Source organism: Coturnix japonica, chromosome 3, assembly GCF_054131305.1.
Source record: "Coturnix japonica strain WE chromosome 3, WE-NBRP24, whole genome shotgun sequence".
Taxonomy (NCBI): domain Eukaryota; kingdom Metazoa; phylum Chordata; class Aves; order Galliformes; family Phasianidae; genus Coturnix; species Coturnix japonica.
Window position 1 is genome coordinate 27,746,476 of NC_140665.1, and position 22,902 is coordinate 27,769,377.

General features: G+C 42.7%; 1 protein-coding gene across 3 annotated transcripts; it reads left to right on the forward strand.

Annotated features, from left to right (window-relative positions):
- Positions 1 to 234: 234 nt before the first annotated feature.
- Positions 235 to 20,113, forward strand: SUPT7L (SPT7 like, STAGA complex subunit gamma). 3 transcript variants are annotated; one of them, XM_015857513.3, is made up of 4 exons: positions 235 to 992; positions 8,378 to 8,702; positions 10,449 to 10,686; positions 15,092 to 20,113. In XM_015857513.3, the coding sequence occupies exons 1-4, from the start codon at positions 580 to 582 to the stop codon at positions 15,352 to 15,354; spliced, it is 1,239 nt and encodes a 412-aa protein (XP_015712999.1). In that variant the 5' UTR covers positions 235 to 579; the 3' UTR covers positions 15,355 to 20,113. The 3 variants fall into 3 exon arrangements, with proteins under 3 accessions (XP_015712999.1, XP_085397343.1, XP_085397342.1); XM_085541217.1 differs by lacking the exon at positions 235 to 992 and adding an exon at positions 2,351 to 2,557; XM_085541216.1 differs by lacking the exon at positions 235 to 992 and adding an exon at positions 3,111 to 5,131.
- The last annotated feature ends 2,789 nt before the right edge of the window (positions 20,114 to 22,902 follow it).

Genomic DNA, 22,902 nt, shown 5'->3' on the forward strand with positions numbered 1-22,902 from the left:
TGGGTCCTCCGGGAACGAGCGCTGCTGGGGTTGTGGTTCCGGATAGTGGAAGGGGCTCAGCGCTGCGGTTCGCACCGTTGATTCGACCACGGCTGTGGGCAGAGAGTGGGGTGAGAGCGGCGGGGGGCGGCGGGAGGAGCGGAGAAGGGCGGCGGCTGCAGCAGGAGCTCCGCGCTCCTTGCGGAAGTGCGGCGGGAGCCGCGTTTGGCGACGGACCGGGGCCGTGCGGTACGGCGGGGTCGTGATCGAGGTGGGGCCGAACGTGCGGCCTTGTTCTCCGCCGGGTTCCCTGGCACCAGGGCGGGACTGGGGCTGCGCTGCGCTGCGCTGCTTAGAAGTCGTGCCCCCCTCGCTGCTGCTTTGCTTTCTTGTTCCCCCTCCTTAGGGGAGGCAGCTGTGCTGTCTTGAAAGCTGCGTTTCTCACGGTGACTTTGGAAGGGTTTTCTTGACATCAGTTATTTGCTCGTTTCCGAGGCCAGCACCAGTTTGTTGCTGCCCAAAGCCAAGAGCTTCTCCCCGCAGCTCGTCCTGCTGTGTCTGGGTGCTTTCCCTGCACTCTGAGGTCAATACTGTGTTAAAATGCTGCGCTACTGGGGTGAGATCCCGGTGCCATCCAACCAGGCCAACCGCAGCTCTTTCGACCTCCTCCAGCGTGAGTTCCGCACGGTGGAGGTTCAGGACCCTCCTCTGCACCAGCCGTCAGCCAACAAACCACGGCCCACCACCATGCTGGACGTCCCCTCCGAGCCCTGCAGCCTCACCATCCACACCATCCAGCTCATCCAGCACAACCGGCGGCTGCGCAGCCTCATCGCCATGGCCCAGGCACAAAACCAGCAGCAAGCGGAGGGCATCAAGACAGAAGACAACGAACCTCTGCCCTCTCGTCCGGCCTCCCCACCTCTTCCTGATGACCTGCTTCCTCTGGACAGCAAGCCCCCCAAAATGCCATTCCAGTTGAGGCACAGTGACCCAGAGAGCGATTTCTACAGGTATGTGTGGTATTTCCTTGTTTCTTTTCAAGTTGGGCATTAGGAAAAATTTCTTCTCGGAAGGAGCAGTGAGGTGCTGGAACAAGGCTGCCATAGAGGTAGAGTCATCGCCATTCTTGAAGGTGCTCAGAGAATATATGGATGTGGCACTGAAAGATGTGACTAGTGGGCATGGTGATGGTGGGTTGGTGGTTAGACTAGATGACCTTAGTAGACTTTCCAGCTTTATGATCCTATGAATCCTGGCTGCAGGAAAGCTGAGTGTTTTTAAATATATTTTGTCAGTTCACTAAGGCTGATGAACTGTGTGTAAAGAATAAAGCAGGCCTAGGAACAGAAAGGTTGAGATGCACACAACATACAAGTTGTTTAAAACAAATGTGTCTTTGCTTTCTATCCATAAAATGCAGATGTATAGTGCTGATTTCTGCACTCAGCTTAATGTTTGTGAACAGTTTTGCCATCTTCAGTGTTCTTTTGAGAAAGTTAGTTATTGACTGCAAAGTCTTTTGTATTTAGGTCACTTACAGCTAGACTGTCTGTGTTCTCACCATTCAGAAGATATACAACTGGCTGTTGGCCCATTAGCTTTAGGTTCTGAGATTATGCTTTGCTAATTACTGCTTGTAAGATCTCTGTGCCCAAAGATGCACGGTGCTGCCATCTCATCCTACTGTCAGTGTTTGTGGTTTGGTCACATATGGCAGTGAATGCTGGTGAAGGGAGTTCCCGTCTCTCCAATGCTGGCTCCACCAGCCATGGGCTTGAAATAGAAAGGAAGGCTGCATTGCTCCTTTGCAGTCAATCTTTGTTTACACAGTAATGTCACCTCCTCCTTGTCAACCCTCTGATGTACACTACTCAATGCTCTTCACATCTATGGATATAGAAATTATTTCTGAGGCACTGTAAAAATGACAAACATCTTTCTAGCTTAGGCAGTAAACATCACAACAAAGATTTACAATTAAATGTTTAAATACATATTACTCACACATTCATGTCCAATTTAACACTAGAATGGGGCATCGTATGCTAGAAGGAAAAGAAAGGGCAGGTGTTTCCAGTTTTAACCCCGGTGTTATTTACGAGGAGATGCTCTATTTCCTGCAGGATCTCACGGTTCCTCTTAGACTGTGCATTTAAATTCAGAGATTAATCCCCACTGTTCTTAAGGACTGATCCAATAAACTTGATATAGGAGAAAACAATACCTTTTATTTTTTTTTTCAGATGTGGAAAGTTTACATCCATAAAATATCATTGGTTAAACGCATCAGATCTTTAATGGCCTGCGTAGCATTCAATGATTTTAACTGGAAGACATTCCTGTTGGTAACATAGTCTGTCTGGATAGCAGAGCGAGACTTCAGTGCTGTTTTTAGAGTTACATGCTGCGCTGGTTTCAGCTGGGATAACTATTCAGATATTTCAAACTTGAATTCCTTTAGTATTCCTGGGTGGGTTGCCATCTGGTCCTGGTGATTTGCAACTGTTGATGTTACGGTTCTTGGAATACGCAATAGGGGATTAACATTTGATTTTGGCTGGTACAGAAACAGAAGGTAAGCCTAAATCATCGCCTTCATCCTTCTGGGATGGAATAAAGTGATTTGCCTGAAAGGGTGAAGGGATATTCCGTGAGTATGAATTAGAGCCCTGTGCCTCCTGCTCTTTATGGTATTACGGTTTGTAGAGCTGAAGCAGCCTTGTGTATCTTGCAGTCTTCTGTACTGACCTCCCTGGTGCCTTCAGCTTTAACTTTAAATTTTCAGTGGCCCTAACCGTGATTTTGGGGCCGCTTTGTACTTTTGCTGTCCCTTGGGTCTCTCCATGGTGCTGGTAAACAAATGTTATTTAACAGTCAGCCACATGGGGGAGTTTAAGGACTAGATTGCAAAGTGTAGATAGGCGGTTTTGACATGAAATGCTTTGCGGCCGACTGATTTGTTATGGGTCGTGGTATAGAGTCTAATTTAACCGTGTGCCTGCTAAACCAAACACCTTTCTGCTTTTCTGGGAGGCAAGATTTTGGTTTGCTGTTGCATGTTTGCTGTTTTAATGCACGTACATGAAGAACAGCATCTATTCTTATAGGATTAAGAATAACGTTAAAAGATTTGTTAGTGCTTGTTTTTAGTGAGTAAAACAATTGAGGGAGGACTGTTGTTCTTGATAAAACACGATACTGCTTAGTTTTACAATACCTTTTAAGTGTCATTGTCAGAGTTACGTTGTTAGACTAAATGCATGTTTTAGTTCCATTTTCTTTCGTGATAACTTAGGTTTCGGAAGCAGTGTGTAGGTATGTTTGTTCATAGGAAGAAAAGAAGAGTGGCCAGCCTGAATTAGACCACAAGTTTCTTCAATATAGCTATATTCTCTTCTGTTTCCTCATTATTCATTTTTGTCCTTAGACCTCGCAGCCTTGTCTTTTATTTTGTTGATCAACGAAATCAACCCCTTGGTTGGCTTTTTTTTCTTCTCTTTTTTTTGTAGTGCCTTCTGCCCTACACCATACCTGTAATCCCCGTTTCCACATCCCTTTTGTGGCGTGGGGGAGGCAGAACCTGATTTACTGCTATTTTGCAGCTGTTCTGATTTTTTTCAACTCCTTTCAGAAATCTGTGCCAGCAGCAGATTTAATTAGGACTCTGTTCCTTTTCTGCTTTTTTTCAGGCTGTGGATAAGTATGTGGGGAAAAAATCTTTGACTCTGGCACAGATCCCTGAGGAATGTCCTTAGCTTTCCAATGTACATCTCGTATATACTTGCTTGTCAGTGGCTTTGGAGGGCTGTGGCAGCCTTGTGAAGCAGGTTTTCCACTTACAGGAGCTGTCTGAAGTCTTTCTGAATGCATCTTATTTACTCATCTGTCCTCTAACTCTGTTCTTATCATTGCTGTGAATTTCCCTGATGTACCAGAATAGTACAGAATTACCAGCCTGTAGTTTTTCATTTTTTCTCCCCCCCAAATATATTGAAAGAGTGTTTTCACACTTTCTACCTACTGGTTCTCATGGGCTGTGGCACTTTAAAGCAAGAGGTGATTCACCACAGCTATTCAGATGTTTCATCCCTGAATTCCTCTAGTATTCCTGGATGTGTTGCCATCTGGTCGCAGTGATTTGAAACCGTTGACGTTACAGTTCTTGGAATACACAATAGGAGATTAACATTTGATTTTGGCTGGTATAAAAACAGAAGGTAAATTTAGAGCATAGTTGATGAGGAATAAGTAAGGAACTGTAACATACAACTGCCATTTCAACGGGAGATTCTTACCATAATGTGGCTGATAGCTCTTCCTTCCTCTGTGTTCAGCTTTCCACTATTAATATGGATCCACTGTAGGAAGAAACCTAACTTTCTCATTTTTTTTTCGTGTGTATGTACATGGTTGTTTTCTCAATGGATTTCTCTATTATTCTCTCATTTGTGTTCCTGACCACATCGTGTTTGTGCTTTGTATTGAACTTAGAACTGTACTGGGAGCTCGCAATGGGAAGACAGCTCATGGCAGAAGGTCTAATAGTTAAATGTTTGTACAGAAGTAGGGAAGTGTGTGTTGGTGGGATAGCTAGGTTAGCACTGAGGGAGGATTTGGAGCAGTAGAAATCAGAGCAGGCAGAACATGCTTAGCCTGTTGGATAAAGCATTTCATTTCTACCTCCTAAACTTTCTGGTGTTCTGTGTTGTCCCACTGGGACCTAATTTATTTTCCAAATGTTAGCTGTTGCCTGTTGCCATTATCTACTGAACAGTTTCTGTGTATACCTGCGCATCCTCCTGCAGGCATAGCAGAGCTATTTGAAAAGAGGCTTATTCAGGATGAGGTGAAAAGAGGCCCTTTCTCAAAAGGAAGCTTATTTTTCATTTTGAGTTGGTGTTTTTTGTTCTGTGATACACTCCCTGATCATTATAATCTCTTTTTTCTTTCTGATGTTCTCCTTTATTTTATTGTATTGGGAAAGATGGCAGTGAAACGACCTTGATGCACCTAATTTGGTAGAAATTCAACTCTACGATTAAATGTTTCATAAAACGAATGTGTTCGTAAGAAAACAATCCCTCCCTCCATCTGCCAGTAGCTTATGCTCTCCTGTGTGGGGGAAGAGCACCTCAGTGCATTACCTCAGGTGAGTAAGCCTCAGCTGTTGATCTTTGTACTGACTCAGCCAAGCACTTTCTTTCCCCTGAGGTGGCACAGCAAATGGACCATAAGCTCTCCCTTGCTTTCAGAAGAAAGTCTTTACAGGAGAGAAGCTTGGGTGAATGGACTGTGGTGCCCTTGGGGGGATGACTGTGTCATGTTAACTGGCTGACGAAGAAAATGAGCCTTTTGTTAGCTCTGAAACCTTATGGATAATGAAAATAAGCCTGATTTGTATAAACTGGTCATTTTTCTCTTTTGTGTTGATGCAAAGTTCTGCATGTTGCAGATGGTTTGGTTGCAATGGGAGAAGGCTGAGCTTTGGACCTGATGGATTTGTATCTTGACAGGTTGATTTCTGTCCGGAACACCATCTAATGTTGTTGACCCATGGAAATGTTGGGAATACAAAACTGAAGAGTGGGAAGGTGGCCAGTGTTTGTGATAAGTTTCATGCTGTACCCTCCACAGAGATGATCACCTCCAAGTCATAGGCCTAACTGCTGGTCTTGTTGATCTGTGGTGACAGAATTTTAGGGATTAAAGCTCTTTTGTTTACTTGAAGCTAACATGACATTGGTAATATAGGCTTGGTTCCAGATGGCAGTTGGATAGAGAGCCTCTTGGGAAAGCAGCAAGTGCTACAGAGAGTGGCATTCTGCATGATAGTATTTGGGGGGATGCTCTTGGAGGTGTTGGGCATCTGGGTGAAATCTAAGACCAGTGCACTTTACCTGTGGTGACTGGAGGAAAGAAGCCGTTTGCTGGAAAGACTTGGCATGAGATAGATGTTCTTGATTTAAATGTGTCTGTATGCCCATTTCTGTTTATTTTTCATCTTATTAGATGGTACCTGGAAGTTAAAGGAGATGAAGAAAAAGGATGTTGTTTTCTGTTAATGTCTATAGCAATGCTTCCATTTTTTTTCCCCTGTCTAATCAGGTTTTTAATCATCTTCCCCTTATTGTTTGTTGTGGAAAACACGAAATCAAGGGAAGAAAAAATAAGAAAAACAAAACAAAATTGATTGACCTTAGCAAGAACAAGAGGTGTGGAGTTGGATTTGAGTACAGTACCTGAAATTTCTCTGTCTTTAATTGATTAGACTTCAAGTTGATTATATCCCTTTCAGCACCGTGACCTAGCTGCATTTTAATGCTGGCAATTAGTTTCTTCTCCTCTAGGAATTTAAAAGAGACATGACATTCTGTGCTGCTTTCTGAACAGTGATATGCATTCTTATGTGCATATCCTCTTCAGAATTGGCTGAATATTCTGCTTGGGCTGCCACATTTTGTGTCCAGCTTAAGTTTGCTCTTGTTGCTTTGTGTGACTGGCAAAACATCAATGGCATCTATTTGTTTGCTTGTTTTCCCCCCCCTTTTTTTCCCCGTTTTGTTTTGTTGTAACCTCCTTTTCCCAGTATTGCTCTTTGTAAGCTGCAGAAGTGTGTCCCTGGGAGATGGAGGGGATAGTTAGGGAGATGTAAAAACAGCAAGGATGACACTTGGTTTAGAAGGGAACTGATGAGCTTTTAATTCATTTTGACAGAGCACCGGCTGTTTTCTTTCCACGGTACTCACATAATTGTGTAGGGAACTGGGATGTGAGTCATTTTCCAGCAATTAATAGCTGGGATGAATCCATGACCTGAGATCCGCATGCTGTTCTTAATATTCTCTTAGTAATATCGTCACCTGCAGCTCTTAATATATTGTGCTTGCCACCCCTCTGCCTCTTTACTTGAATAAGCAGAAAGTGTTGAGCTGAGCTGGTGTTCTTGAAAATGAACCATTGGGCTTTGGTCCTCATAGCTCTGAGCTCAACCTCCCATTGTCAGTTCTCTGAAATGTTATCATTTCTACTGCTGCGTTTCAGTGGTTTTGTATGGGTCAGTTCTGAGGATCAGTGGGAGCTCTGTGACCCGGTGTCTTAATGAGGCTGAAAGGTTCTCAGTGCCTTGTTGGAGAAACAGAGTAGTGAGAATCACTGCTGCCTTCTATGTAAATCATTGGTGTTGCCTATGTGCTGTTTAATCAGGTCTTGTTACTGGAGAGACTGTGCACAAATAGTGTATGGGGAGAGTGAGATGAAGTCTCAGAGTGGGCTGAATGAGATGTTGGAAGAAATTGATCAGAAACAAATGAAGGGTGAAATTGCTAGCATTCTTCACCCATTGATTCCGAATGGAGTGGAAGAAAGTAAATAAATACCACACTTAGCAAAAGGACACTTGATTTCTGACATCAGCAGCTGGGGATTGCTATGGGCGAATAAATCGCATAAGTTTAATTATTAGTTTAGGAATATGGTAGAAGTGTGTTTGCATTTCTTGCTTAAACTCCTACCTCATCTTCTCTTTTTTCCTACATGGAATATCTACTTGTTTACACAGTGTTGGAAAATTTGGTTGACTGACTGTAACTGAGTGATGTGGGAAGTGCTCATGTCAGTTGTCCTGTCTCTTCTGTCCTACACTGTCACATATTCCTGCGTAGCAGAACAGAGAAAGGCAGTCTCAGGCCCAAGGCCAAGGAATGCTGCTTTAAAGGCAGCTCTGCAGGCTTCCTGGGAGGCTTTGGGTTTACTTGCTGTGTCACAAGTTGGGATACCTTGTTCTTTGTCATGCTCTGTGATTATTGGAAGTAAGGATACAGAAGTGGTCTTTCTGGCTACAGTGTAGCTTTATGAACTGTTCCCATTTCTGACTTCTTACATGTGTCTTGTGCATTATAAATTCAAATCTTGTCTGTCCCAGAAGCCTTTGTATCTGACTATTAGGCCTATGACATCAGAGATAATAAGGAAGAGAAATGTAATTGACTGAGAGGGGAAATTATTTGCATTTGTTATTTAAAATGCCTTTTTTTGTTGTTGTTTGTGTCAAGTACCCGTTTAATTCACATCTCTGGGAGAAAAGCTCTTTGGTGGGAAGGGAGTTGCTTAAGGATTCAGAAGATTTGCATCCCACACTTATGAATCACCCAAGGATTCTTATGGAATTAAAAGTGAAAATGGGACTCAGTAGCACTGATTTGGAGGGTAAGGGAAGGAGGGAAAGTTGATAAACCTGCGCTAGATGTATTCTTATGTAAAGGAGAAACTGTGCTGAACCCCAAACAACTTGCTTTCCCTCTGTAGATCATGTTCGTACTGAAAGTATGTTTTGAACTGATAAATTATTTTAGTTTTTGGAGGTATGCTATTTTTCTCCTTTCTGTTTTTTTTTTAGAGGAAAAGGGGAACCTGTGACCGAGCTGAGTTGGTCCTCCTGCCGGCAGCTGCTCTACCAGTCAATGGCCACTATTCTGGCTCACACAGGCTTTGAGTGTGCCAACGAGAGTGTCCTGGAGACCCTGACAGATATAGCCCACGAGTACTGCTTGAAGTTCACCAAACTGCTGCGCTTTGCTGTGGATCGAGAAGCCCGACTTGGGCACACCCCTTTCCCGGATGTCATGGAGCAGGTCTTTCATGAAGTGGGCATTGGCAGTGTGCTCTCACTGCAGAAGTTCTGGCAGCACCGCATTAAGGATTATCACAGCTATATGCTTCAGGTGAGAGGAGCAGTGGCGAGTGGGTAGCACCAAGATGCGTGGCTCCAGTTCAATTGTATATTCTTCTAACAGTATTGAGGTTTTCCTATTAGAAAACCCCATGGTGTGGAGAAGAGTCAGAAAGGAAAAGGGAAATAGGATTTCTTTGGTGGAGATGACTTATTTCTGTCCCTACAGAGGCTAAGAGTGTTGTGTTGATAGTTCAGGTTTAAGGGGAGGCCCCCAGCTGTGTAATGGCCCAAAGTTGCAGTAATGTCAGTAAGATTAACTGAATTTTTTGCTTTAATGAGATTTTTGTCTACTTACCATTTCATAAAATAAGGAAGCAGATGAACAAAAAGTACTTAGATGTACAATGCCTTGTGTTGGCATTAACAAGGGGTGGCTCGCTTAAGCAATTAGTTTATAGGACTAGTACTGTGTTGAATGAGTTATTTAGCAAGATTTCCCAATCTACAGGGAACTGTACTTCTGTGGAGAAAGGAGAGGAGTTGTTAAATCTCCTGGGAGTGAGAGGTGCCATAGAAATGTAGGTTGTATGAGTAAGGGCATAGTTTTTCTTGGTCCACGTGGAATTGAATGTGCATTTTATTTGAGTGACAGAAGAGTTACAAAAATGCAAGATTCGAGCTGGGAAATTTTAGACAAACTTATCACAAACCGAGACTTGAATCAAGCAGGTAGACCATGACCAAAGGCAAAACCTACCACAAATAATCTTTCTCTTCCTCATTGTCATGCTGTATGAGAGTGCTAGTTGACTCATCTTGGAGCAGCTGCTCGTGCTCCTTCTTATCCCAGGGTTGTCACCTTGTGTGTTACAGAGGTAGCATAAATCAGAGACACCTATAACTAACTACGTGTAGTATGTAAATTGTGATGGACTTTGGCTCGTGCATAAAAATAGCATCATCAAGATTTGTCCTCATTAAAAGAATTTTTATTCCAAGGGACTGATTACATGACTGCTTTAGTTAAAAGATACTCTTGTGCTGTTGGGTGTTTATTTATTTATTTAATGTCCTCCCTGGTTTGAAGGGCTGTGAAGCTGTTTGTAGTTTAATGGTTGCATCCTGATGCCCAGATGTTTTTTCCTTCTGGGATTTGGGTTTTCTGTTTCATTCAGCTGATGTAATTCACTTTCATCCCACAGCCAGTTGCTGTCTTGCTTATTCTGATTTTCATATAGGCTAAGGTCCATGCTAACTTCTGTATTTGGAAACTTATCTAGAAGGGGGAAATAAGCTCTGCTGTTGGGGATTCAAGTGGTACAAACAAGTGCTTGCTAGAAGCAGACTAAAGCTGGAAGTCTTATTTAATAATTGATCTCTCCTCTCCTCTCCTCTCCTCTCCTCTCCTCTCCTCTCCTCTCCTCTCCTCTCCTCTCCTCTCCTCTCCTCTCCTCTCCTCTCCTCTCCTCTCCTCTCCTCTCCTCTCCTCTCCTCTCCTCTCCTCTCCTCTCCTCTCCTCTCCTCTCCTCTCCTCTCCTCTCCTCTCCTCTCCTCTCCTCTCCTCTCCTCTCCTCTCCTCTCCTCTCCTCTCCTCTCCTCTCCTCTCTTCTCCTCTCTTCTCCTCCCCTCCCCTCCCCTCTCCTCCCCTCCCCTCCCCTGTAGCTGACAACTGTGTATTTGTTCAGCCATATCAGACAATAATATTCTAAGAGGAAAGCACACTGCAATGTAACTGTCATTGAAATCACTGTGACCTTTCCTCTTTTTTATTTCGATCTCCCCTGATCTTTGACAGGTTAGCAAGCAGCTCTCTGAAGAGTATGAGAAGATTGTCAACCCTGAAAAGGCAGCAGAAGACACAAAGCCTGTGAAGATTAAGGAGGAGCCTGTTAGTGATATCACTTTCCCCATAAGCGAGGAGCTGGAAGGAGATCTTGCTTCTGGTGACCAGTCTTTGCCCGTTGGAGTTCTTGGAGCTCAAAGCGAGCGATTCTCTGCAAATTTGGAAGTAGAAGCTTCCCCGCAGACTTCAGGTAGTTGCTTGGTGTAACTACTAGAACTAGTCCCTCAGCTGTTCCGAGTGATCAGATAGTGACAGAACAAGAGGGAACAGTTACAAACAATAAATGGGGAAACTTAGATTAGATGTTAGGAGGAAATTCTTCACTGAGAGGGTGGTGAGGTACTGGAACAAATTGCCTATGGGTATTCCATCCCTGGTTGTGGTCAAGGCCAGGTTCAATGGGGCTGTGAGCAGCCTGGTCTAATGGAATGTTCCCTGTCCATGGCAGGGAGTTCAGAACTAGATGATCTTTAACGTTGCTTCCAAGACAAGTCATTTCCTCTGAAGAACACAAAATAGCTTCTTTATATGGTGTTTACTTTCAAGGTATGGTCATTCTTGACTTTGTTATTGGTTGCTACAGAAGTGAGTACTGGAGTCTTTCTCCCAGTCTGATGTAATGAAGACAGAAATAACCAGAGTTTTATTCTCATTTCTACTCAGGAGAAGTAGGAGCATAGGTAGGGAGTTCCTTTTTTTTCCTTGTTTTAGTTTTGTTTTGTACTTTTTTTCCCGAGTAGTCTGGAATTCTTGTCCAGAGTTTCATGTTACTGAGATGTTGAAGGCTGTGTTCCTTGTGACTGGAATAGATTCAGGACTTTATGTAGATTAGGCACTGAATGAATTTGGAAAATATTAATGATTCTTGTGCAGTCCTCTATATTTGGAAGACATCCTGGTAGTGACAGCCATTGCTTTTAGAAAGTTTATCATTGGTTTAAGTGAAATGTGCTCGTGGTAGTCTCTCCTCCTCTTGCAGGTTTCCTGGAAGCCTGCTGTAGGTTTCCTGCCACCATGGAAAGGGAAACAATGAGTGTAGTTGTTATGGGGACTGCACTCTGTTTCTCAGAGTCATCCCTATATGTTGGCATTGAAGCACGCTGGTGGCCGGCACTGAACAATGTTCTGCTGCTGTACCATTTCTGTGTCTGTAGATGCCAGTTTTATTCTTCCTTCAAAAACGAAGAGTTATCTGTGTTTTTTTTTTTATAGAACCTTCTGAACTCTACCAGTCTTTGCAATAATAAATGTTTCCCTTAAAAATCTGGTTAAAAACATTGAAATATGAACCTTAACTTATGTATTATGTATTGAATGCTGAGTGTACCTCTCAGTTCTTTAGCTCTTTTAAAAAGTAGCATATTCTATTGAAGTAATAAAAAAACAGGAGTAAAAACACAGAAGCGACACAAATCCATCAGTTGTGTTTCTGAAAGCTTGTATTGTTTACCATAGCACTTCTGAGATGTGAAGTGCTCACGTTTTTGCAGGGGAGAGAATAGCAGGTTCTTCTGGCTCATCTGGGGTTGCAAGTGATTCATCTGGCAAGCTTGCTATAACGTCTACCACTTGAGACCCAGAGGTTAGCATGCTAGCTGTATATTAAATGCCTCTCTGATACTGAATTGATGTTTTCTAATTAAGAATACAAGTGCTCTGTTCCTCTCTGAAAATCCCTCTTCACTTCACAAGGGTCTTTGGAAATCTCATAGCTGTAAGAAGTCCCAGTCTAGAGATGGGCAGGCTGGAGAGTGTAATATCACCAGAAGTGAGAGAAAGCTGCTGCAATTAGGATACCACCAGCTCAAATATGCAAGTGTGAGACCTGTAGGGAGGGTAGCAGTGCAACGGTGTCAGATGGCGAGATGTCCTTTCAGCCTTGTCTGTTCTGCATGTGTTTTTGCTTATGTCAGGGGTTACAATTGTGGGCTAGTTGCCTAATTTCAGTGCAGCTGGAGAAATAGAGGCCAAATTGGGGATCTTGTTCCTCCACCCAGACAGACAAATGAGGATTAGCTCATTTGTAAAGTACTTGGAAGCTGAAGTGCTTTGAAGATGAAATGTGCAGTGTCACTGCTTAAGTACTCTTAGTCCTTAGTGACACTCTTGATGACAGATAATAGAGCTGAAGGGAATAAGTTTGAGTGATGCAAAGCAATTGATGAAAGAAAGAAACAATAAGTTTAGTGAGCACCTTTGATTATTGTGCAGTCTGGAGCTGCAACACTGTGGAACTAACAGCATTTTAATGATGTGTCCACTGTTGCTGAGAGGAATACATTCACTTGTGGTTAACAGAAAAAGAACTGTTCAATAAGGCAGCTGGACATCAGCAAGCACTTCAGCTCTGGCTTTCTATCTGACGACTGATCTGATGCAGGTTGTGTTGTCTGCCCTTGCCCCCTAAGCCCTAGTTTGGGCTGCATGGCTAGATTAGATAAAGATTCCCCATTCCTACATAAAGGAAAGTTTACAATACAAACAGGTTGGAAGACTTGTTCTTGGTGTAACTACTTATTCCTAAGGAAATATTGATAGGCGTATGTTAGTAACAGGGAATTGTAATAATACATACAGGAGGTTTGGTTGTAATTTAAACAGTTGCAAAACTTAAGAAAACATAGCTTCTTTGTTTGTTTTATTTTCCATATGCATTTAACCCCTCAAAAGAGGGATCAGATGTAGAAGTGAGAAAAGATTTTAGGCTTTGGTAAGATTTGGGCTTATTATGTGCATGTCAACAAGGGGCCCAATTAGTATGTTTTTAACAGGATTTTTGACTCTCTTAAAACTTTAAATAAGAAGATATAATACAATCTATAATTACTACTCTGGGGGACAAAGCATTTGCTGTTTTTAAGAATTATGGTTTCATAATCTTAGAAAATCCTCAGTCTGTGCACAGTTTGCACACTAGTCCAAATGAAAAACAAAACTAACAAAAGCGTGTTACACTAGCATGGATTGGCCTGTCTTCCTCTGTGGGATGAATTAAAAATGGGAAGAGTCCTCTTGAGTGTGTATGTGGCCACTCGTGTGATAAGAACTCATTCCTTGCTGCTGTTGAGTTACGTTCAAACAGGTTTTAGAGGAATTAAACATTTGTGTCCTATGTTTTGAACCATACTGATGTCTTAGAAGGGGGTGGATTTAGTAGTTGTTATTTGCAGTGAATGTCCTCCCTCAGATCTGTTAGAAGGACAAAAAAAGGACAAGCAAATGACACAGGGCAAAGATTTGTTTTAGGTTGCTAATTGAACTTTCAAAGCATCCTGAAGATGTTTGTTTTGTGGTCCAAGGTTTGAAAAGTTATTACTGATTTACTTTTTTTACATTTGTTTGCAGTGAAGGAGCAGGGAAAAGCAGGTTGAATATTAGGAAAAATTTCTTCTCTGAAAGAGCTGTCAGGCATTGCAATTGGCTGCCCAGGGAGATGGTAGAGTTACTGTCCCTGGAGGTAGTTTAGGTCTTGTACTAAGGGACCTGGCTTAGTCTGGAGATGCTGGACAGTTGGAGTGGATGAGCTTGGAGATCTTTTTCAGCCATGGTGATTCTATGATTCTATGGTAGGAATCTAAGGAAGATCCTCCATGTTAATTTAGATAAAATATTTGATGATTTTCTCTGTGTTTTAATGGAATTGTTTTAATCAACTGTTTACAAAAATCCATATGATTCCCTGGACTGTTTAACTTTTTCTTTATAAAGATGACCTGGGACTCACCATGTACCTGTTTCCAGTCTCCAGCCTCCTTGTACAGATTTCCCCTATCTGAGAGCAGCTGAGGTTTACCTTGACATAATGGGAGGCAGTAAAAAGCAGTGCTTCCTATCGGCAGCTCCGGAACCACGACAGGGACACATGGCACACTTTAGCCCCTCTTGGCCCCTGGGTTGGTGGCCGTCCCTCGCTGGAGTTGTGTAGGCCTGGCTGCTTTTTACAAGGCAGGGTCTGCACTGATTCTGATAACTGGATGCAGTACGTGAGAAAACTGTGTCAGGGGACAATCAGACTGGACATTAGGGTAATTAGTTTTACTGTGAGAGTGGTCACACAGACACATGCTTCCTGAAGAGGTGGCTGATATTCATTGCCTGTCATTATTCAGGGGTTGTTCGTATAATGTCCTCAGTAATATGCTTTAACTTTTAGTTAGCCCTGAAGTGGTCAAGTGGTTGGACCAGATGATCTTTAAAGGTCCATTACAACCATTCTGTTCCATTCTAAGTTCTGCTTGTACAGTCTGTGTGCTGCTGGCATATGCATTGCTGCTGAGACACTCCTTCCTTTTTATTTCTAAGTCGTTATTTTTCATGGAGGAAAACACACAGAAAATAGCATCGTATTTGCTCTGAAAGCATAGCATCGTATCTTTTTTTACAGCCGAAACTACTAGGCTATTAAAAAAAAAACCAAAACTGTCATATATTGCTTTTAATTTATTCTTCCATACTGGTTGATGGTTATTCTCCAGACAATTTCAGCTGTAGGTTTGCTTTTACTTCTTTACTGGTGCCACTGTCCCTTGTGTCTGTTTACTGTTTGTAATTTATCCTTTTACTTGGTTGTTAATGTATGCCTTTTCTTTCTCTAGGGGCTGAGGTAAATGCTTCCCCGCTCTGGAACTTGGCACAGGTGAAAATGGAACCACAGGAAAATGAGGAATCCAATGTACATGGCCATGGGGTCTTAGGCAGTGATGTCTTTGAGGAGCCTATGTCAGGCATGAGTGAAGCTGGGATAGCACAGAGTCCCAATGGCTCTGAGAGCAGCTATGGTTCTCATTCTGCTGACAGTCTGATGGGATCCTCACCTGTCTTCAACCAGCGCTGCAAGAAAAAGATGAAGAAGATGTGAAGAAAGGGGGCCTTTTGATTTATTTCTGATGGACTTGAAACAAACTAAGACAGTTCTATGATGGCTATGATGTATAAATGGGGCTGGCCCTGTTGTATGAGGGAGCTTGCATGAAATCATTACAAGAGGTTTGATGTGTGGTGCACTTCATCTCCCCTCATAGCTGGCTTCCGTACTCATGAGATTGAAGATAACTGTATGTGCTTGTTTTGGCAAACTGATGTTTACAAGTTACAAGTGGAAAATAGCTGTGAGGAGATTTGTTAAGTCATGGAATCACTGAATAATGAATGAATAAAGGATTGGAGCTTTCTGGTCCAGCCAAGGCAAATGGAGCAGGTTGTTCAGGGCCTCATTGAGTTTTGAATATCTGCAAGGATGGTGGGACTAAAGCTCTGGGCAGTATTTGCCAGCATTTGACTACCCTCGCAGGAAAAAAATTCTTGCATCCAGCTGAAATTTTCATGTTTCAACTCATATTCGTTGCTTCATTTTCCATCACTGTTCATCTCTCAGTTCAGTCTGACTTCATCTTCTCTAACTTACATATTAAGTGGTTGTATATAACAATGAGATCTCTCCTTAGCTTTTCCTCTTCTTATATCTGAAAAAACCAAGCTCCCTCAGCCTCTCCTTTTCCCATGCTACAGTTCCCTAACAATCTTAGTGGCTTTCCAAGAAAATTGCTGCAGTGCCCTTATTGTAAGATGAAGCGTGAAAGTGGATGAAGTCATCCAGTTAAGGTCTCACAAGTACAATACAGAGAGAAATAATAATTTCACCATGCTGGCCACACAATTGCTAACTGTTGCTGGAAACACGACAGTCTCAAGTAGGGTAATTTTACGGGTGCGGAGAACCTTCACTGATGATGATGATCTGGCAGAGATGCTGGAGGGTGGCCTTACAGTGTCATCAGCCAGCTCCTTTGGTGCCTTCAAATGCATCTTGTCTGTTTACATGGACTTGTGCACATCTCGATTGCTAAAGCTCCTGCTAACTGAGGCTTCCTTTGCTGTACATAATACCTTGTCCTCTTACAATCTTCTAGTGGACCCAGCAGGCAGACCAAAAAGTGAAAGTGTGTATGGTGTTGAGTACATCAATTTTGAGTTGCAGCCTTTGATTCCAGGTTGTTGAACAGCAAACCCGCATTTTTCTTAACCTTTCTTTTGCTTCCAGTGTGCATAGAAAAGTCCTTCTTCACATTTCTATGGGTTTCACCTCCAGCTGAACTTTGTCTTACCTAATTCTCTCCCTTCATGCTTGGACTGTGTCTGTATATCTCTCCTGGCCAGCCCATTCTCATTTTCATTTCTTTGTACTCTTTCTGTACATCTGAGCTCAGTCAGGAATTCCTTGGTTACTTGTGCTGGCTTTCTGTCAGGCCTGCTTTACTTTGTGCTCATCAGAATGGACTGTTCTACTTTCAGAATACAATCTTTGAAGGTAAGACAGCGTTCTTGGGCCACCTGGGGAGACCGGGGTTGTCCCTCATGAGAGCCCACCAAGATGTTCCTTGAAAAAAATACCTTCTGAATGTCCAAAGCTCTGTTTGTCTTGTATACACTTCTCAAGATTTTAAATCCACAATTCCCTGTTTGCAGAAGCGAGGACCTTCAAGATTCTTCTTACTGACAAGATCAGCGAAGCTTCTTCCTTAGCTTCTCAATTATTTAATCAGGGAAGTTGACAACCAACTGTTTAAGGCAGAGTATTTCAGAGAGAATATAGCAGCTATTGCTATTGGTTTGAGACGGTGCTGTCAGTGCAAACTTTTCCTTCACTCTTACTGGATTGAGTGTAGCCACTTCAGGCCAGTTGCTATCTTGACAACTTAGTCTGAAGCAGAATCTATTTTACAGCTTGCTTTTATGGCTCAGCTGACTGATGACAGTTTTTGTTCTGCACAGTCCTCAGTTGATCAGCTCAGTCTTTATCTTGATTCAGTGAGAATCTCTCTCAAAAGAAGCTAGCATGAACACGAATCAAGACTGAACAGTCACTTAAACTGGCTTTATACCTGTAACCCATTGGGATATTTGAGGGAGATTTATCAGACCTCCCATTTGTCCTTAGTATTGCAAGTTTATCTCTTGAAAGGATGAGCTCCAGGCACAGTATTTTTTTTTGTTTCCTTATAACATGCCTAGCTTTAGTTCTTTTTTCCTAACTGTATTTCTCCATTTTGCAGAAGTGGAAGCCAAACATTAAATTCCTCTATGTCTAATAACAATGTGTGGCTACAGGCTTTTATGGACATTGGAGTTAAAATTGCCCATCATGGTCTTAAGAGCTCCTCCTGGGAGGTAAATTCTAGCTATTTGAAGCCTAGTCAGTAGTTGAACAGAGGACCAGTGTATCAGGAAATCTTTATTTTGATTCCTTCTGAGTCACTATTAGGAACACTGTAATGCCCCTGTTTTCTCAACTGTTAAAAAAAAATAAAATAGTATTTGCTTCTTAGAAGTCTGTTGGAGATTTAGTTACTATTAAAAAGGTACTTTGTTCCTTTAGAGAGTTTTGTTAGAGCTGTGAGCTTTTCTTCCATTTGGGTATGACTGCTGCTGGCTGGAATATGCTTCAGTGGATGCTGAAATATTATTGACCTGTACTATACTTGTTCATAATAAGCTGTTTTGTTTAAAACAGCTATAGGATGGCTTTGCTATTTGACTGCCATAGTACAAAGAAAGCATTTTGGATGGTGTCCTCTGGCTGAACTTTAGACTTCCACATTGAAATTTGTTGCTCAGGGCCCTATTTGCAGCTGAAGGGAAACAGTCATTTTCAGGTCAATATGGGTCTGACCTAGAAGTAGGAGTCTAAAAGAGGTCAGATGAGTGGTGTTTTAGAAGTATCTATTTTTCCACAGTGCGCCAATAAAGTGAATTCAACATGATTACCTCAGCTAAAGGCATCCACTCTATCTATATTAGTTAAGCAGTCTGAATTTAGCCTTTCCTGTCTGGGAGTCCTCTGGCTAGGCAGATATTTTTTGTTTCTTCTACACATTCAGTATTGCTTATCATTGTAATTGTAATACTGACCTAAAAGCAGACTGCCCATCTTACTTAAAACAGCAGATCCAGTGTTCTCCACAGCACACAGGATGTGCTAGACCAGGGTCTTGACGTTCAGCCTGGTTTGGCTCTTGGGTCTGTCTTTGATACCACATTAGAACACCTGTACATGAAGCATTTGCCAAACTGTTGTGAAATAGCTTTGAATTTAGGACACATAAGCAAAGTCCTTTGCACCATTTTCAGGAGCTGTCGGACAGAGTGGCTGCTGTCAGCATGGCTTGCTCATTTGCAAGACCTCAGATAGGCTAAAAATGAAAATCTGCTGCTCTCCCTGGCTTTAGTTAAACCGCTTAAGCCTCTGTCTTAAGTGCTTTCTTTATATTACTCAAGTACAGATGCTCTGTCTTACTTTTAATCGTGCTTTCGTATTTCATATCCCCTTTCCACACTCACTTCGCCCTGTTACACACACTGCTACAAGCCAAACCTGAACCCTCTATTGATTCAGCTGTGTTGTTGCAGTATAAGGGAGATGTGTTATTGATTCTCTTTGGGAAGCTTGTTTATGCAGAGATTAGAAATGCATCGGCATAGTTTGTACATTTAAAAAGCAATGGCAGAGTAAAATCTGTGCCTCCTGTTTCCCATTATGCTGTGTTGCTTCTGACTTTCATGCACTGGATGTCTCCTTTTGTGCATATGGAAGCTTTACCTTGTAGGTGAGCATTTCCCTTCTGAACGTTTGAAGACTTGGAATTTACAGCACTGTATATCATGCATGAAATAGAGAAATTTCAAATCTAGCACACCAGCCCAGATACAGACTGTATGCTCTTCTGACGAATGAAATAAGATTTTACTAGGTGTGAGGAGCTAGTGAGAAGTTCATTGACCATGTAATCCCCAAATTTTAAGCTACACTGAGATCACACAATGGCTTGGAATGAAGCTCTGCTCTCATAGTTGCTTTTTTTCCTGGTCCCTGGTAAAGTGCTCTGCAGACCCATCTGCCCCAGAAGTTTACCATCTTGTTCATTCTTTCATCTTCCTCCCTTACCAAAAGTGAATGAATGGAAAATTGGAATATGGAGGGTTGAATGCGTCCATGTCCAGTAGCATTGATGTGTTTATGATTTATTTTGCCATGAATTACTAGGCTTTGAAGTATTTTGCATGGGAATGATAGAGGGTTGCAGGTGAGAGAGTGCTGTGCATCATATTTCTTTCCCTTTAGCAATAATACCTTTTTATTCCTTTTGAAAACTTTTACCTGGCATCCAACCAAGTTTATTGTTGGTGTGAAAACTTTAGTGTAGGTCAGACCATGCTACCTAGTGATTTAATTCCGAGACTGCTGATGCTAATTTGAATATGCGTAATGCTGTGCAGAAAAAGAGATGTTCCCCGCTTAGAAATTTACAACTGAAAAAGAAAATAGGAAAATACAATTAGATAGGGTATGTGAGGCCAATCTGATTATATGCTGAATTCTGACACTAATGCTTATGTTATGTGTGAAAGATATTTTACTTAAGATGTTTTTGTACGTGCATGTGAGTGAAATACGTCAGTTCGCTTGTGCTTATATGGAACAAAATTGCTTGGCTTTAAGGCTTTTCTATTTGGTTTGGTTTGGGTTGGGTTTTTCCCCTGCTCTTCTGGAGAGAGTATCTTTGCAATTCTAAGGAAACAAAAACAATTCTCCAGAAATAAAAATTCTTGAGGTTTTATCTAATTTTGTTGTTGTTTGTTTGCTTGGAAGCATGGCATGGTGAATGCAAAGCCCAGTTTTGGTGTTATGTCTACCCTGGTGTGGAATTTGGAATAATACTGATATTATGGATATTTATATTGATGTTAATATCATAACTAGAGAGATGAGATGTTACTCCAGGATGTGGCTAGGGAAACTGGAAGTCTTAGATTTTATGGGTGCTACTGCTAGCATGCCTTAGAGGAGATGTTGGTACCGCAGTGTTAGTGTTTGTATTCATCCGACATCTCATAAACAGTTTGATATTTCTGAAGCACTTCTGCCTAAATTACCAGACTACCTAGGAGCTCTGCTTCAAGTCTTGTGATTTGCTCTTTTATGTGCTGGTCTAATTGTTCTACATACTGCTTTATTTATTAGGGACCGTGGTGAATAAAGAATAGGAAGAATTTTCCCCTCTGTTCTGCTTGCCACATTAGAGTTGAGGAGTGATGTGTTGGATTTGATAGCCTTGTGAAATGACTGAACATTTCTTGTCATGAATTGAGATACACACCTGTATCTGGTAACTGGGCAGGAGAGTGGGAACAATAACAGTAGTAACACCCATCTCATTTTAACTAGAGTGGAATCTGTCCTCTGAAGCATGTAGTACTGAATTAATTTAACAGTCCATGGTTGTCTGGGGGGTGCTTTGCACTTTCCTGGAGGAAAACGGCAGTAATTGCCAATTCAGATTACATGCCTCTGCTTTAAAGCATGAGCCTACTTCTGTCCTGGGTTCACATCCCTCTACCCCAGTGACTGTGTTGTATCACCTGTGTCCTGAAGCCGCTATGCTTTGAATAATCTGTGTCATGGAAGATGCTCTCAGTCGAATGATCTGATGCCCCATGAACAGCTGCAGGAATTTGACTACAAACTTTTCAGAGGAACAGAAAGGAGAAACAAATGGGTTTATGCTATGAATCTATATGGAAACATCCATATACAGAATGCATGTTTTCCTCCATCTCTTTCCATGTCCTGTTGTCCTGCTGACTGGCACTTCCAGGCACGCACCTCTGGCCAGGCCCTGCAGACATGGAGAGGGCAGACTTGGCTTGTCAGGAAGTGCAGCCTTGTTCTGCAATGTGCGCCATACCAGCAGCTCCAGAGAGGTCCCATCTTGGATTGCCACAGCATGAGTACTAGCTCCGTTTCTGGCTGTGCTGCCTCATTCTTAAGTGTGCTGGTAGCTGGGAAGCAAAGCAAATGATGAGTGAGATCTCAGCAGGGGCATCTCACATCTCTCCTATGACTGTGGCTTGCATCCCGCCCAGCCATGATGCTCAAGCTGTGTGCCGCGTGGTGGTGCTGGCTGCACGCCATGCAGGGGTTGCTGGCAGCTGCAGACCCATCCTCTCTCCTCCCCAAAAAAGTCCAAACCCCAAACCGTGTCATTTTCACAGCATCTTTTATATGGGAGATTAGAATCGCCTCTGCTTGTTGCTATGGAAACACTCGAGTGAAAGAAAACGACCTCATTATGATTTATGATTAAATCCCTTTTGGGGTGGGCTTACTGCCCCAGCCTGCTTGCTGTTGAGGGAACAGGGCTGGGGGATGCCTGGCCTTGGTGTGGGGGTCCTGGAACCTTGCCTCCCTTGTGCCTTCCTCAGCAATTTGTCTGCCTCTTGGTCTTTTCCCTTTGGCTCAGTAGGTCAGAAACAGCTCCTGCTGCTGGAGCAGCCTTACCTTTGGAAGTCGGCTCAGAAGCTGTGGCTGTGTCACTTTTACACCAGGCTCTGTGTGCCTTTGGGAGGGTCACTGCAATAGGAACAGGGTCCCATCAGTGAGCTGGACAAACAGCTTGTACGTTGTAACAAGTATTCCAGGGCCATGTTATCCCTTGTGCCTAAGTTTCCTTCAAATGATGGCTGCTGCCTTGGAGCCCCAGCTGTCAATGAAGCTGCGCCTTGCTCTCAGTTTTGTGTCCAGATGTTGTTGAGATGCACACTTGGGCTTGCCCTGATTGGACAAAAGCAACAACAACAAAGAAGGATTATTTATGTTAATGTATGGGAAATTGGTAATCACAGCCTGAACCTTTGATTAATCAGCTGAGGCAAGTATTGGGTCAGCTCTGGGAGCACAGGTGAGAGTAATTTAGCTGTGCTCCTGGAAGGGGTGGAGCTTGACTCCATCTCCTTTAGACCTCATTTAAGGGCTGACCACCACTAAAGGAGCATTTCTTGGGGATTGCTCTTTGGTGGAGTTTGCTTCAGTGGTTCCCAGCAGATTGAAGGCTTCCATATGGGTGAGTTTTTCCTGTAAATAACCTTTTGTGTATTTACAACTACCATCTTTCCATTATTGCCACAGTACAGTTTGTTTCAGCTGAAGTTTTCTTATTTTTCTCTTCTCTATTTTCTTTTTGAGAGAAGAATGAGAGAGGCTAAGCATGGTTGTGATGTATCTTTGGGGAGGTGCCCCTCTATCCTTTTATTATGAACATTATGTAGTCCTTAAGGGCTGATTTGTCCTTTTGCTCATGAAGTACATGTTACTGGCAGGAAAAGGTAAGACATACTGGATTGTGAGGAATTTGAGATAACCTGGGCTGTTACTAGTACAGAGCACGTGCTAATGTATCCCTAGGAGGCTGTTGAGGTTTCTAAAAAACAAGCAGCTGCCTCCAGACCCTGCTATAATTACTGGTTACAGCAGCTGTTCCAACTTGCTGCTGCTGATGAGCTGCTGGCCAGCATGGCATGTATACAGGTCTCCAGGTCCAGCACAAGAGCTCCTCCATCCTTGTTGTATCCA

Excerpts from the sequence above, each read along its gene's own strand:
- SUPT7L (XM_015857513.3), top strand. The coding sequence starts at position 580 with ATGCTGCGCTACTGGGGTGAGATCCCGGTGCCATCCAACCAGGCCAAC. Across the intron at positions 993-8,377 it reads CCAGAGAGCGATTTCTACAG|AGGAAAAGGGGAACCTGTGA; the intron begins GTATGTGTGGTA and ends TTTTTTTTTTAG. Across the intron at positions 10,687-15,091 it reads AGCTTCCCCGCAGACTTCAG|GGGCTGAGGTAAATGCTTCC; the intron begins GTAGTTGCTTGG and ends TTCTTTCTCTAG.